Source organism: Nyctereutes procyonoides, unplaced genomic scaffold (assembly GCF_905146905.1).
Source record: "Nyctereutes procyonoides isolate TBG_1078 unplaced genomic scaffold, NYPRO_anot_genome, whole genome shotgun sequence".
Lineage (NCBI taxonomy): Eukaryota > Metazoa > Chordata > Mammalia > Carnivora > Canidae > Nyctereutes > Nyctereutes procyonoides.
This window is the reverse complement of record NW_026575126.1, coordinates 36163016-36176901: the sequence shown is the minus strand read 5'-3', so window position 1 is coordinate 36176901 and position 13886 is coordinate 36163016. Positions and strand designations below refer to the sequence as shown.

The 13886-nt window shown below is 43.9% G+C and overlaps 1 protein-coding gene across 6 annotated transcripts in view; it reads left to right on the top strand.

Annotated features, from left to right (window-relative positions):
* The first annotated feature begins 1722 nt into the window (after nt 1–1722).
* Nucleotides 1723–13886, top strand: part of SLC16A4 (solute carrier family 16 member 4) — a 39897-nt gene continuing 27733 nt past the window's right edge. For 4 of the 6 annotated variants that reach the window (XM_055340244.1, XM_055340242.1, XM_055340241.1 and 1 more), the window contains exons 1-6: nt 1723–1865; nt 2941–3039; nt 8124–8256; nt 9095–9238; nt 9409–9570; nt 11098–11589. In XM_055340244.1, coding sequence (XP_055196219.1) covers nt 2953–3039; nt 8124–8256; nt 9095–9238; nt 9409–9570; nt 11098–11589 — 1018 coding nt within the window. In that variant the 5' untranslated portion in view covers nt 1723–1865; nt 2941–2952. The other 2 variants (XM_055340245.1, XM_055340246.1) reach the window with 2 other exon arrangements.

Genomic DNA, 13886 nt, shown 5'->3' with positions numbered 1-13886 from the left:
GCCAACCACCACTGTCCAAGTAGAAATTCATGAGCCACAATTCAAAGATATAAGTCTTACACAAATGTTTTTCTCCGGCAGCCCGGAGGGCTCAGTGGTTTAGCGCCGCCTTCAGCCCAGGGTGTGACCCTGGAGACCTGGGATCGAGTCCTGCGTCGAGCTCCCTGCGTGTAGCCTGCTTATCCCTCTGCCTGCGTCTCTGCCTGCCCTTCTCTCTCTCTTTCTCTCTCTCTCTCTCATGAATGAAAAAATAAATAAATAAAATTTAAAAAAATGTTTTTCTCCTGTCAGTCTGACCTCGGAAAGAAGGGACAGCATGAAGTTTACCTTCCTCTCTACCAGGCACCACAGACAGAGGTCCAGGACAGCTCACTTTGGTAGGAATTCTCACCCTTTGCTGGCTTCTAGCAGTTTTTCCAGGATCCCCTCTGCAGGCTCTGGAGTGAGTGGGGTGTCCCAGGAGGTCTCATTCTGGTCACCAGAAATCGTAGAGGAGGAAAAATTGTTTTCCACCTACCTTTTTTTATAGTGAGTGCTTGGCTAAACTCTTTTTTTTTTTTTTTTTTATCTCTAGGGAACCACATAAGTGGATACATTCACCTAAATTAAAAGTTCTCCGCTGTGGCCACTATCATTCAAGGTTGATCACCTTTGGTAAGGCCAAGCTGCCTGTTCAGCTTTAACACCATATTTTATTCACCTGAGGCCTCACACTGGACCCAGCCCAGTTTAAGTTGGACCATATCTGTCCCCAGAGCCAGGCCAGTTTTTAAGTCGAACCCAGTCCCTAAAAAGAAATGCTTGAATAAAGGCTGGCAGTTTGGAATCTGACAGCAGTGGAGCTAGGATCCAAGAGGGCCTTGCCCTTGACCTGAAGAGGCAGCGAGAAAGCCTCAAGCTCTGGGCTTGTGGGGTACCTGCACCCCTTGCTCCTTGTTCCTGGGGTGCACAGGTGTCTCCTTTTGTTCCCTCTTCTGATACTAGAACTGTTTTTTTTTTTTTGATACTAGAACTGTTAAAAGGTAAACTGAGGCATATTAAGTAAATATGGTTAAGAGTTTATTTGAAAAAAAAAACAAAAAACAAAAAAAAGAGTTTATTTGAGCAAAAATCAGTTCTAATCAGGCATTGTTAAATCAGAAGTATTTAGCAGCACTCTATCAACAGGAGCTCAGGGACAGGCTTTTATAAAGAAAAGGTGGATGCAAAGCAAGGAAGTTGTGAGTGGTTTTTTTTTTTTTTAAGATTTATTTATTCATGACAGACACACACAGAGAGAGAGAGAGGCAGAGACACACAGGCAGAGGGAGAAGCAGGCTCCACCGCAGGGAGCCCAACCTGGGACTCGATCCCAGGTCTCCAGGGTCACGCCCCGGGCTGAAGGTGGCGCCAAACCACTGAGCCACCCAGTGATCCCCTGTCCTTCCCATTTTAATTTGGTGACTTTGAGGCATTTACAGGCTTAGATTTTGGTTTGCCTACATGAACCACCTCGGCATTAGAGCCCCCACTGTGTAATGGCTTCCTTGTGTGATTAATTTAACACTAGTTACCAAAAAGGATTTTCTACTTGGTTTACTCTGATACTTGCTTCTGAGCCTAGGGTGAAATTCTACTTTCTGAGTCTAGATGGGTGGAGGGAGGGCCTGGAATGATGTCAAATCGCAGTTTCCTCCTCCCCTCGGGAAGTAAAGTCCACTGGCAGGAGTGACCGCGTTGGCTCCAGCCTCACAGACTTAGAATGCTCGCACGTGTTCACAGCGGAAAGAAAGGCCTTTAAAAAAGAGTAACTTTGTAGGAAATTGTATATTTTTCTTCCCAGATTGCCTCATCGGTGGATTCCTTTGCTGAATACCACATCAAAGGTAAAATAAAAACGGGGCTGTGTGTTGGGGTTGGGTTTCTAGGTCTTGAACGATGGGCCTCTGCCCCCAGCCTGCTCACCTGCGGCCGGGCACAGGCGCTGTGGCCACACCTGCCCCATCCCGGAGCTGTTTTTCTTTCTTTCTTTCTATATGTACTAAACCAGTTGTGAGAAAATAGCAGATTCTATGATACTTCAGTCCTGAGACCAAGAACATGCTCTTAGCAGGAACCACAAGACCACCACCACCCTCAGGAGATTTAACACGGTCTATTAGAAAGTCCACAATTCAGAATTCGCCAACTGACCTCCCAAAGTCCTTTATGACTCGTTTTCTGGTACAGGATTCATTTGAGGACTAGTCATTGCATCTTGTTGTCTCCATGTAGTTAGTCCCTTAGAATATTTTCATTTTAGCCTCTGCTTAGTAAAGGGAATTCCTAAACCCGAGGCTCCTCTTCTCTTCCTTATTTCTCTTAAGTCAGGAGCTCACGCAGAGGATCGGAGGATGATGGACAACCTCCCCTAGGATGTGGCTTGCAGACCTGGGGGAGGACATGGAGGACAGTGCTCGGAGCGGCCACGCCACAGTGGGGTCAGGCTTTGTAACCTCCTTTGCAATTCCTGCCTGAAATTAAACCAGTGGTCCTCTTTCAGATGCCATTCAGATCTCTGTGGTAGCTTTGATGTCCCTCAAATCATGGCCTTTCACTAGCTTTTTCTCATCTGTCCTATGGTTCTGTCTGGATGGTGATTATGGAATAAACAGAGATAGGGAGACATTGTAGTCAGGCAGATTTTACTTGTAACTAAGGAAATGCCTCAAGATAACTGTCAAAGTCATCTGGATTGCCAGGGGAAGCTAGGCAGCAGGCCTCCAGAAAACCCCCAAAGATGCCCTGCTTGTATTTTTGAGGTTGAGATCAGAGACTGTAAACAATTTAGAAATCAGGAAATCATCTATTTTTAAAGGGGTAAGCCTAAAAATATTACACGTGGTTTTATATCACAGACAAAGTTTAAAGGTTTACATCAGTTTCTTGTCAACTGAATCATCTGTCTTGGTCTTGTCACAGGGACCAACCATCATGGTGCAGAGGGCAAGGAAGGCCCGACCTTACACTAAAGCCCTGGATGGAGGTTGGGGATGGATGATTGTATTTCATTTCTTCCTGGTAAGAATTTCCTTTCCCCTTTCCTACTGCCCACAAGAGGGTTCCTCTGGAGAAGGGCTCAGAGCAAAGCCAGAACTGCTGAGAGCTGCCAAAGTTCGTGGCCTACACTGAACTTCAGAGAAGGTTGAAAACGTCCTCCTTGAGCAACCAGTTCCCCTCTGGTCCCCTCCTCGCTACCACCCCGACACCTAGAGGATGCTCTGCCTCCAGCAGCACCTCTACCCCGGCCGCATGGCAGTTAGGATGTGCAGGTGATCATACATGGAAGCACTGGGAGGTGCTGAACGTTGCTGTTGGGTGGGTTCTCAGCTCTGCCCGCATACACACGGCGGCAACCTCCCTCTCTCCTGGGGGATGGAGATGTTTGCAGAGGGAGAAGCAGGCTCCCTGCGGGGAGCTGGATGTGGGACTCCATCCCCAAACCCGGATCATGCCCTGAGCTGAAGGCTGGTCAACTGCTGAGCCACCCAGGCATCCCGGGCACACCATTTTCTAATTAATTTCTTTCCCTCCTCCTCCTCCTCCTCCAGAGGCTCTTAAGGTTGTTGTGAGATAGTAGTGATCTGAGTTGTTAGCATGGCCATTCTAGAATATTGTTGAGTCCCATTCCAGCTATGCCCCAAACAAGACTGTAACAGTGGCACCAGCTCCACATTCTGTGTGTTTCCAAATAAGCTAACTTTGAGATGTACCCACAAAGATACCCATCTCTCCTGTCCTCCTCCTCCCCTGCTCTGCCTTACAGTAAGAACCTCACAAAGATGGGACTGTGGGTCACGGTGACTACTAATTAACGATCCTGCAGTCCACAATGTGATCACATTGTAAATAGGATGATGGGAAATCATGCCTCGCCCTAGTGACAGAGGAGGAGAAAGCAGGGTCACAGGTCCTCAGGCAGGATTTATGTAATACAAATCTCCTAACCAGAGGACTATTTGTTAAACATTAGCTTCATTACCAAAGAATGTGGACTTTTTTTTTCTCCGAGAAGTGTCACTAATAAGGAAACTAAGGATGCCCTGAGAGCCTTCCCAGGGGCTCCCACCTCCCCAAATCACAGGCTTTGCAGAACCAGCACTACTGGTGAGGATCTCCAGATCTCCCACCTTTCTTCCCAATAACGAGTCTTACTTTTCCTAATTATCCTCTAGGGATAGAAGTTATTTGACCAGTGTAGTTGGTGATAAGAAAGACTACCTAATAAGCAGATTTTTTTAAAAAAAGATTTTATTTATTCATGAGAGACCCAGAGAGAGAGGCAGAGACACAGGCAGAGGGAGAAGCAGGCTCCATTCAGGGAGCCCGACGTGGGACTCGATCCCAGGACCCCAGCATCATGCCCAGGTGTCTCGTAAGAACCAGACCATTAAGCAGTAACAATGAGGATGGAGAAAACAGGTCAGTGCAATATAGAGGAGACAGGCCTATAAGATTTGGACAGTTAACAGAGTATACCAGGGAGAAAGGGAATCAAGGAGTCCTGGGTTGTTGGCTTGAGTAACTTAGGGGATGATGCATCATTCACTGAGTTAGAGGACACATGAAGAAGGGAAGAATATTTGAAAATGCTTGGATGGTTTAATCCTGGGCAGGGTCTGTGGGACCTGTAATGTCACCAATAATGTGTTCAGCAGCTCACGTGCAGGTGGGGCACAGGATCTGCATACTGAAATCTGAGTCATCAGCAACATCGGTCGGCTTGAACCAATAGGCAGGATGGGTAAAATCACCAGGGATGGGGAGAAGAGCAACTCAGCAGAAGCCTGGGGAAAACTGATGTTGTGATGTTCAGGGTTGGTGGAGAGTAGCCCACGGAGGAAACTAAGACGCAGTGGGAGAAGCTACGATGCAGCACCAGAGAAGCAAAGGCAGAAATATCCAGGAGCTAAGATGAATAGATGCTGCCTTGAGGTTGGATGCCACAGAACTGATGACCGGTTTGTTAGTTCAGCAACAAGGAAGCCTCTGGTAGCCTCCCTGTCAGTGGTGGGAGGTGAGGAAGCAGAGATAACCTAAGACTGCTCTCTAGTTTGTGTAGTCCAGGAAGGAAGAGCTGGGGTGATAACAGAAAGGGACCCAGAGTAGAAGGAAGTTGTTAAACAATAATTACCCAATCCTTTCTGACAAAGCCTGATGCTATTTATTTATTTATTTATTTATTTATTTATTTATTTAATTTATGATAACCTGATGCTCTCTATTCAAAAGGGGCCACTGTGGCTGATCCAGCCCCCCTTTCTAAAGATAATATTGTCCTGAGAGTTGATCTGAGGGAGCTCTGTGTGTGTGTGTGTGGGGGGGATTGCTCTTGAAGATACAATTAAAATGAGGGGGCTGAGTCAGCCATGGGAGAACTTCTAGGGGCTTTTATTTTGGGGTGAGCCCGTTTACAATGTCTGAGGTGGACTCCGGAACAGGACTCAAACCCACCTACCTTGGTCGAAAGCCAGGATGAAGTAATGAAGTCCTAGAATATAGACTTACCTAGTCTACTTGGAAAACTAAGGGAAAATCCAGATCTTGGGAAAAAAATTTTTGATATCTGAGCCAAGATACAAAGTTGGAAAGTTACAAGTTAAGGGAGGGAGACAGAGCTGATGCAAAGGCTGTGTCCTTGGCTTTCTTGACACACAGTGGAAGACACAGACCCACTCATCAAAGGCAAGTCCTATCCACTGACTGTTGCTACACCCACCCACCAAGGACAGACCAGAGAGGAAACTGAACTGGGGGGAATAGAACCTAGCCAAATTCAGGTGGCTAAGAAAGGAAAGGTCAGCAATCATCTAGACACCAGCCCAGAACCCATGTCCACAGAAAAAGAGGAAGGGTATTTTACAGAATGATGCTTCACTGTGGCGTCCCTAGCTCAGGAAAGGATGCAATAGCCACTGTGCATTCTGAACTGAGAAAAACAAGTGGGGGCCGCCTGAAGTTTGCTATGCTCTCTAGCCTCATTTCCAGATAGAAGCAACTTTGAGAAATATGAGGATTACACATTGCCTGAACAAGGGCCTGATAAAATGTCTTTTTCACTTGTGAATGTATATTGGCCAGGTGTCCATGGCACTGTTCACTCTGAATAAGGACAATTTTGTTGCTACTATCAAATAAAAATGGGGAAAACATTAAAGGATCCTCTTCTCACCATACCCAACTTTATCATAGTTAACAGCTTGAGTATCATCAAGTGCTATAACTTACCTGAATTTCTCTCAATCTTCAGTTCTATGAGCTTAACATTTTATCTTCACTTTACAAAAGAGAAAGCTTGACTTCTGTGAAGTAGTTTGCCCAAGATCACACCCCTTATAGGAAGTGGAGCCCAGATTCAGGCCAAGGCAGGCTGACTGCAGAACACTACTTGGAACTATGATGTTATGAATATGCTGGTGGGAACTTAAATCTGTACCTGTCTATGGAACAGGTACAGAGTGAGATGAGTGAACGACAGCGGGTAATGCATACTAGGCAGAGAAAATGGAATTAGTGAAAAGGAAGCCCAGGGTCTGTGGCTCATAAGCGATGCAAAGCCATGCTGGAAGCAGAGAAAGTGGCCTTGGAAAGCTAAGGCCACTGAAAAAAAGAAAGGGGGGGGGGGGACGCCTGGGTGGCTCAGTGGTTGAGCATCTGCCTTTGGCTCAGGGTGTGATCCCAGAGTCCCGGGATCGAGTTCCGGGATCGAGTCCCACATTGGGCTCCCTGCCTGGAGCCTGACTCTCCCTCTGCCTGTGTCTCTGCCTCTCTCTCTGTCTCTCATGAATAAATAAAATCTTAAAAAAAAAAAAATAGAAAAGAAAAAAAAAAGAAAGGGGAAGTTTGGAAGTCCCTGGAGTACACGTGGCTCCTGTGCTGAGTGCCTCAAACCCTGGCTGGGTGGCTTCCTGTCCAGTTTCCCCCTCCTGACCTCTGCTCTTCACTGCCCTCAGGATAAGTAGAATTCTAAGAAACAAATGTTAATAGGCAACAGAAAGAAAACTTGACCTCAAAAGGGATATTCCTCCTCCTGGAAGGGAGAAGGCGGTGCTGGCCAGGGGGATTAGTTGAGACAAAAGAAAAGAAAGGGGTGCATGACCCACCATAAGGTGAGCCTCCAACCTGTTTACTTTTGCTGTTCTGGCATAAAATAGTAGTGCTCCTTTCCACTCTCTAAGATTGTATTTATATATTCCTGAGAGACACAGAGAGAGAGGCAGAGACACAGGCAGAGGGACAAGCAGGCTTCATGCAGGGGGCCCAACGCGGGACTCGATTCTGGACCCAGAATCCCGCCTTGAGCCGAAGGCAGACGCTCAGCTGCTGTAAGCACCCCTCGTGAGTTTCCACTTGGATGAGACATTATATGGCCATCCTATTTAAATATCAAGTGAAGAAGGGTACTCAGTTCAAGAGCAAAGTTAAAGCAAAGCCAATCTGAGAACTGATGGGAACAATTCATCTTTTGGACCAACATGCTTCTCTCACAAAGGTTAAATGGAATTAGCTGTCCTTAGTGGACGGGATTCTGACAATATAGTTGGTCTGGAGTTAGTCTATCTGGGTTCAAACTCACCCCCATCTTGAGCGAATTTTAATCTCCCTAAACCACACTTTGCAAAAAAAAAAAAAAAAAAAAAAAAGACTGACTCCATAGCTTTGTAATGAAGATTAAATGAGATGCTTTTGTGTAAAGTACTCAAGAGGCTCCAAGGGCATGGCTGCCTCACAAAATACAAAATGTATAATGTGAAACCAACAAACAAACTGGTTAATACTGATGACCGGGGTGCCTGGGTGGCTCAGTTTATTAAGCATCTGCCTTGGGCTTAGGTCTTGATCCTGGGGTCCTAGGACTGAGCCCAGCATCTGGCTCTCTGATCAGCAGGGAGTCTCTGCTCCTTCCTCTCTCTCTGCCTTTTCCCCCTGCTCATGTGCTCTTTCCCACAAATAAAGTCTTAAAAAAAAAAAAAATACTGGCGACCTGGGGCTGGTGGCAGCGTGGTGGAGAGGCGCGGAGGGAGGCAATCTAAGCGCAAGCTGCTGTAACCTCTGTAATGGCTTGCCTCACCACCTGACTTGGACTCTGGTCTGCTTTGATTTAGGTAAATGTGTTTGTGATGGGGATGACCAAGACATTTGCAATTTTCTTTGTGGTTTTCCAAGAAGAATTTGAAAGCACCTCAGAGCAAACTGGTTGGATTGGATCCATCATGTCATCCCTTCGTTTTTCTGCAGGTATAAAGCTGGCATTAAGCTTGCAGTCCAAGGAAAAGCACCACAAAGGGCAATCCTGAGAAGATTCATCTGTCAGTCATTTAAGCCTGAAGTGTTGCTAAAACTCAGATTCATTAATAGATAAAGCTAAGAAAAGTTAGACTTGCAGTGTTTAGACTTTGCTTGACAAAATCAGAAGAAATAGGGTTCAATGCTTAAGAATCCAACTATTTAAGTCCATGATTCAATTTTTCATGCCTTGTTTCTTTTCACAGTGCCTGAATACAGGTTCAGTGAGCCAGTCTATCTCGGAAATCAGACCATGAAGTTCTTCAGCCATCATCTAAGCATATTCAAAACAACATATAGAACCAATTCCTCTTCCTTTGCTTTTATTTGGGGCTAAAACATGGTAGAGTAATGATTCAACCTTGTTCTACTCATAGGTCACTAGGTGCAATCTCATTTGTAGATTTTTTTGTAGTTTTTTTTTTTTTAAGGTTTTACTTATTTAAGTAATCACAACACCCAACATGAGGCTCAAACTCACGACCCTGAGATCCAGAGTCACATGCTCTTCCAAACTGAGCCAGCTGCCCCTCATTTTGTGGTCTTATAGTGCATTTTCAAATCTGCTTATTTATAATCCTCTTTAAAACAGACAGCTCTTTTTCCAAAAAACAAAGTAGTGTGGGACTGGGAATAATATGAAACCTAACACAGACACCTTTCTAAAGGATATACAACTCCAAACACAAGTCCTCTTGTTTTCCTTTAGTTGCTCATTTAAATTGCACATCAAACACTAAGAAATGCCAGAGCATGTTTAACTTAGTACTTGCCTCTCCCTTTTTCCGAGGTCCCCTGGTTGCCATTATGTGTGACATAACTGGAGAGAAAATTGCCTCCATTCTTGGGGCTTTCCTTGTTACTGGTGGATATCTGATCAGCAGCTGGGCTACTAACATCCCCTTTCTTTGTGTGACTATGGGACTTTTACCTGGTGAGTCCACTATAAAAATAAGACTGTAGAAGATGGAACTAGGAACCTTCTTTTTTACTGTCTCATCCATGGGCCCAAAAGGCCTACTTAAATTATCTCAGGTCGAGGAGAATATCTCATCTGATACCAAGCCACTCTGTGTGATTCCAAGCTATTGTTTTTCTCTTTAGGTTTGGGTTCTGCTTTCCTGTACTACACAGCTGCTACGGTGACTATCAAATACTTCAAAAAACGATTAGCTCTTTCTGCAGCTATTGCCCGTTCTGGGATGGGACTGACATTTCTGTTAGCACCTTTTACAAAAGTCCTGATAGATGTGTATGACTGGACAGGTAAGTCATTCTGTGTCTGAACATTATCTTGGAATTCCACAAGATAATGTTCAGCTCCTTCCTTCCCTCTGATGAATGTAAGTGAATTTTTGAGCCAGGGAAGAAATAAGCATGATTTCTAAAGTAAACATGTTCCTCCTCTTCCTTGGAGAACACACAGCAGAAGAGATGCTGAACTACTTGCAGGTTTTGCCACAGCCCACACAAGCAAATCCGAGTTCCTAAGATTCATGTTTGAAAGTATGGAGGGCAAAACCCCTTGCAGGGAAAGTGATACCCCTGGGGACGCAAGGATTCCCTTCTCCTTTCACCAGTAAGGCACTCTCTTTTCAAATAGTCCCGTAAGAAAAAAATCCACGTTAAAAAAATACCTCCATCTGACTCACTAAAATAGACCAAGAAAAAGAAGTGGGTAAAATAACATTAAGGTCTTTAATCTTTTATATACGGTCATCTATAAATTTTTCACAAATGAATACCATTCACTCTACAATTTGCTTTTTGCCTGAGCTAAAACATTCAGATTAAAATCTTAAGTTACTGGAAAAATATATGCATATGTACTTCTACATATATAGGAATATATACAAGCCTATTTCTACCTACAGAGCGTTTTTGTTGACTCTTTCCTTCCCAAATGAAAAACTACCTACCAGTAGTCTAACAGTAAACAGAACTAGCTGGCAAATCCCTAAGACAGGACAGCAGAACCTATAGCCAATTCCATCTTCAGACTACGCTGAAATGAAGCAATGACTCAGCCTCCAAAGCAAGATTGGCAACTGTCTTTCAAGGAAATTAAAAACGGCATGAGATGAAAGGCTGGCCCCTCTTCTAAGGCAGGTTCCGAATAACTCTTAACATCTAATTCTGTAATATTGTCCCTAAATCTCTATCACACTTTAGGGTATCTTAAATCCCTATTTAAAACACACTGAAAAAAAAAAAAAAAACACCACTGTAATTTTCTAACATTTCAAATATCCACCCCTTATACTCCACTCTTCCACCCCCCCCCAAAAAAAAACCTTTTTTTTCCTTTTGCACAAATAACACTCCCTCCTTCCAGGCCATCTCCTGGTTGCAGCTTTCTGGTTTTCTATTTTCAAAAGACGCCTTGTCTTCACAAGGATATAGTGGTGTGTAGGGCTAAAAATGAAGTCACAGATTTAGATACTTCAGTTAAATTTAGGGGACAAAGTAGGGTTTTCAGGAATTACTGCACTATGACTGAATATATTTAGTGGTGGAGCCCCTTCTGTGCCTAAGAACACAGTACTGTGAGAGGGGTGGGTGGGTATGTATGGATGTATGTATTTACTTATTTATGAGACAGAGAGGCAGAGACACAGGCAGAGGGAGAAGCAGGCTCCATGCAGGGAGCCCGATGTGGGACTCGATCCCCGATCCTGGAACTCCAGGATCATGCCCCGGGCCAAAGGGAGGCACTAAACTGCTGAGCCACCAAGGGATCCCCCGAGAGGGGTAATTTTTAACCTAACTTCTCACTTTCTCTCCCCCATTTAGGTGCCCTTACATTACTTGGAGGGATCACATTGAATTTGGTGCCTTCTAGTATGCTCCTAAGACCCATTCATATCAAAAGCGAGAACAATTCTGATATTAAAAATAAAGGCAGCAGCTTATCTCCAAGTAGTCTGGTGGCAGTGTGCACAACAGAAACGTCATCCTGTGATGAAACACAAGAGGCCACCGTCAGGGACAGTGCTCTGCAGAAGGCTGGACAACCTGGTACAAGTTTAAGAGTCTCACAAAATAAAAACAAAGAGCTCAACCATGAGCCTACTGGGGACAGTTATGAGAAAGAGGCTATTTCATGGAGCTGTAAACAAAAAGTCTTTGACATGTACCTTTTAAAAAACCCTTTCTTCTACATATTTACCTGGTCTTTCCTCCTCAGTCAGTTGGCATATTTCATCCCTACTTTTCACCTGGTGGCCAGAGCCAGAACACTGGGGATTGACACCATGGATGCCTCCTACCTCGTTTCTGTAGCCGGTAAGCAAGCATACTTTGATCTCAAACTCAAAAGGAAAAATGAACTTAACTTTACAAAAATTTATTTCATTTTATAAAAAACTAAAGAAAAAGTTTTTTAGAAAGGAATTGTGGGAGGGCCAGGAAAGAATAAGTCAGGCTGGTGGGAGCACCAGGCATGTCCTCCACAGATCTGTCACTTCACCATGCACACAGGTACTCTATAACGGACAGTGGCCCCCTAAGCAAGTCTTGTTTATTTTCATGTCAGTGTCTGTCTGACAAAGTATACATTAAGTATTTGCTGGATAAATATTTGATTTTTTAAAACTGGCAACAGACACTCCAGGAAGCAGGAAAATCACAGACAGCTTAATAAGGCAGAGGTTGAAAGGACTGATTCTAGAGCTAGACAGACTTCCTGGGTTCAGGTTTTGCTCTGTATTTCCTAGCTGTATTAACGTGGGCAAGTTAGTCACGTTCTCTGTGCCTCAATTTCCTCATCTGTATTATAGGGATAATAGTACCTATCCTCATAAGGTTATCAGGATTGAATGAGCAATGCAGGAAGAGTTTAGAATAGTACCTGGCCCATCATAAGCTTTCAATAATGTTCTATAAGCATGTGTAGCTAAGAATTTTCCCCCTTGCACTCATAGTAAGACAGATAAGTACACCTGTTAAGGCCATTCATTGATGACTGGGCTGATATTTAAAGCAAATTACAATGTTAAGAATGAAAATCATTTTAGTGGAGTATAAAAATGTAAGGAAGTAAAATGCTTAATTTTTTTAAAAGGAAGTGGGTTTCTCTCAATACACACAATAGGAATCTTAAAAAAATGAAAAGGGATGACATGGAAGTGAACTGTTCTAAACATCTGGAAAGTCTAAGTAGCCTGATGTTAACTTTTCTTTCCCGAATTTCTTCAAGATTGCTTACTCAGTCCTTACAAAACTGACTATACCCCATTCCTGCAACTGCAAAGATACCCCACACTTCAGCCAACTGAGCCTTGTGTAGACAAGAAAATGATACATAGCTAAACTGCTTTTTTCACTAAAATGTCTGGTAGTCATCAATTTAGATCAGATTAGGTGGTGCAACAGGACCACAGAACATAAAGAACATATGAATGTAACAAAGTTTCCATACGTATCCTAGGAAATAACCAAAAATAGAAGTAGACTAGTATGCATTTTCTGTCCCCCCCTCCACCGCCCAACTTTTTTTTTGTGGAGCAATTTAGGAAGAATTTAAAGTACAAAGCAACTGTAGCACATGCTACTCCTGGTAAAATGTTTCATTATTTAAATGCTACATTACTTCATAATCAATAAAAAATAAGAATGTTCTGTTACCATGAAACTGAGATATGTGATTCTTAAATTTTGTTTACACCATAGCTCCACTGTTCAAAATGATCATGCATTTCCAGATTTCCAAAGAAGCAAAACAAAATAAACACATATTTTCTGCCTATTTCCAAGTTAAACATCATACCCTTAAAAGGAGCACTTAATTACCAAAACCTTATGTACAATCATAAGAACGAGTCCCAATCTATTTTTCTTCAGCATAAGGCTTTATTATTTATAATGTCCAGTTTTCCACCATAGTCAGCAACACTGACAAGATCTACCAGTCTTTCAGAACTCTCCCTCACCTGAGGGAGGCGGGAGGCTTCTTCTTCTTCTTTTTTTTTTTTAATATTATTTATTTATTTATTCATAGAGACAGAGAGACAGACAGAGAGAGAGAGAGAGAGAGAGAGGGAGGGAGGCAGAGACACAGGCAGGGGGAGAAGCAGGCTCCATGCAGAGAGCCTGACATGGAACTGGATCCAGGGTCTCCAGGATCACGCCCTAGGCCGCAGGCGGCGCTAAACCACTGCACCACCAGGGCTGCCCCCCCCCCCTTTTTAAATGATTTTACTTATCTATTCATGAGAGACAGAGACAGAGAGAGAGAGGCAGAGACACAGGCAGAGGGAGAAGCAGTCTCCATGCAGGGAGCCCGATGTGGGACTGGATCCCGGGTCTCCAGGATCAGGCCCTGGGCTGAAGGCGGTGCTAAACTGCTGAGCCACCGGAGATGCCTGAGGAAGGCCCTGGGTCCTCTGTAACCAGAGATTTCCTAGTTAGGTGGTACAAGCTTTCCAAACATGATGAGAAAAAAAACAAAAAAACCTGAGGGGTCCTCTACCCAACTCTGGAGGAGCCTTTTTGGCATTGTATTTGATGTATTTGGAACAAGTAAATAAATGATAGAATCTACTGAGAGATAAATGAGACCATTTTTCTATGTCCTTGCCTCA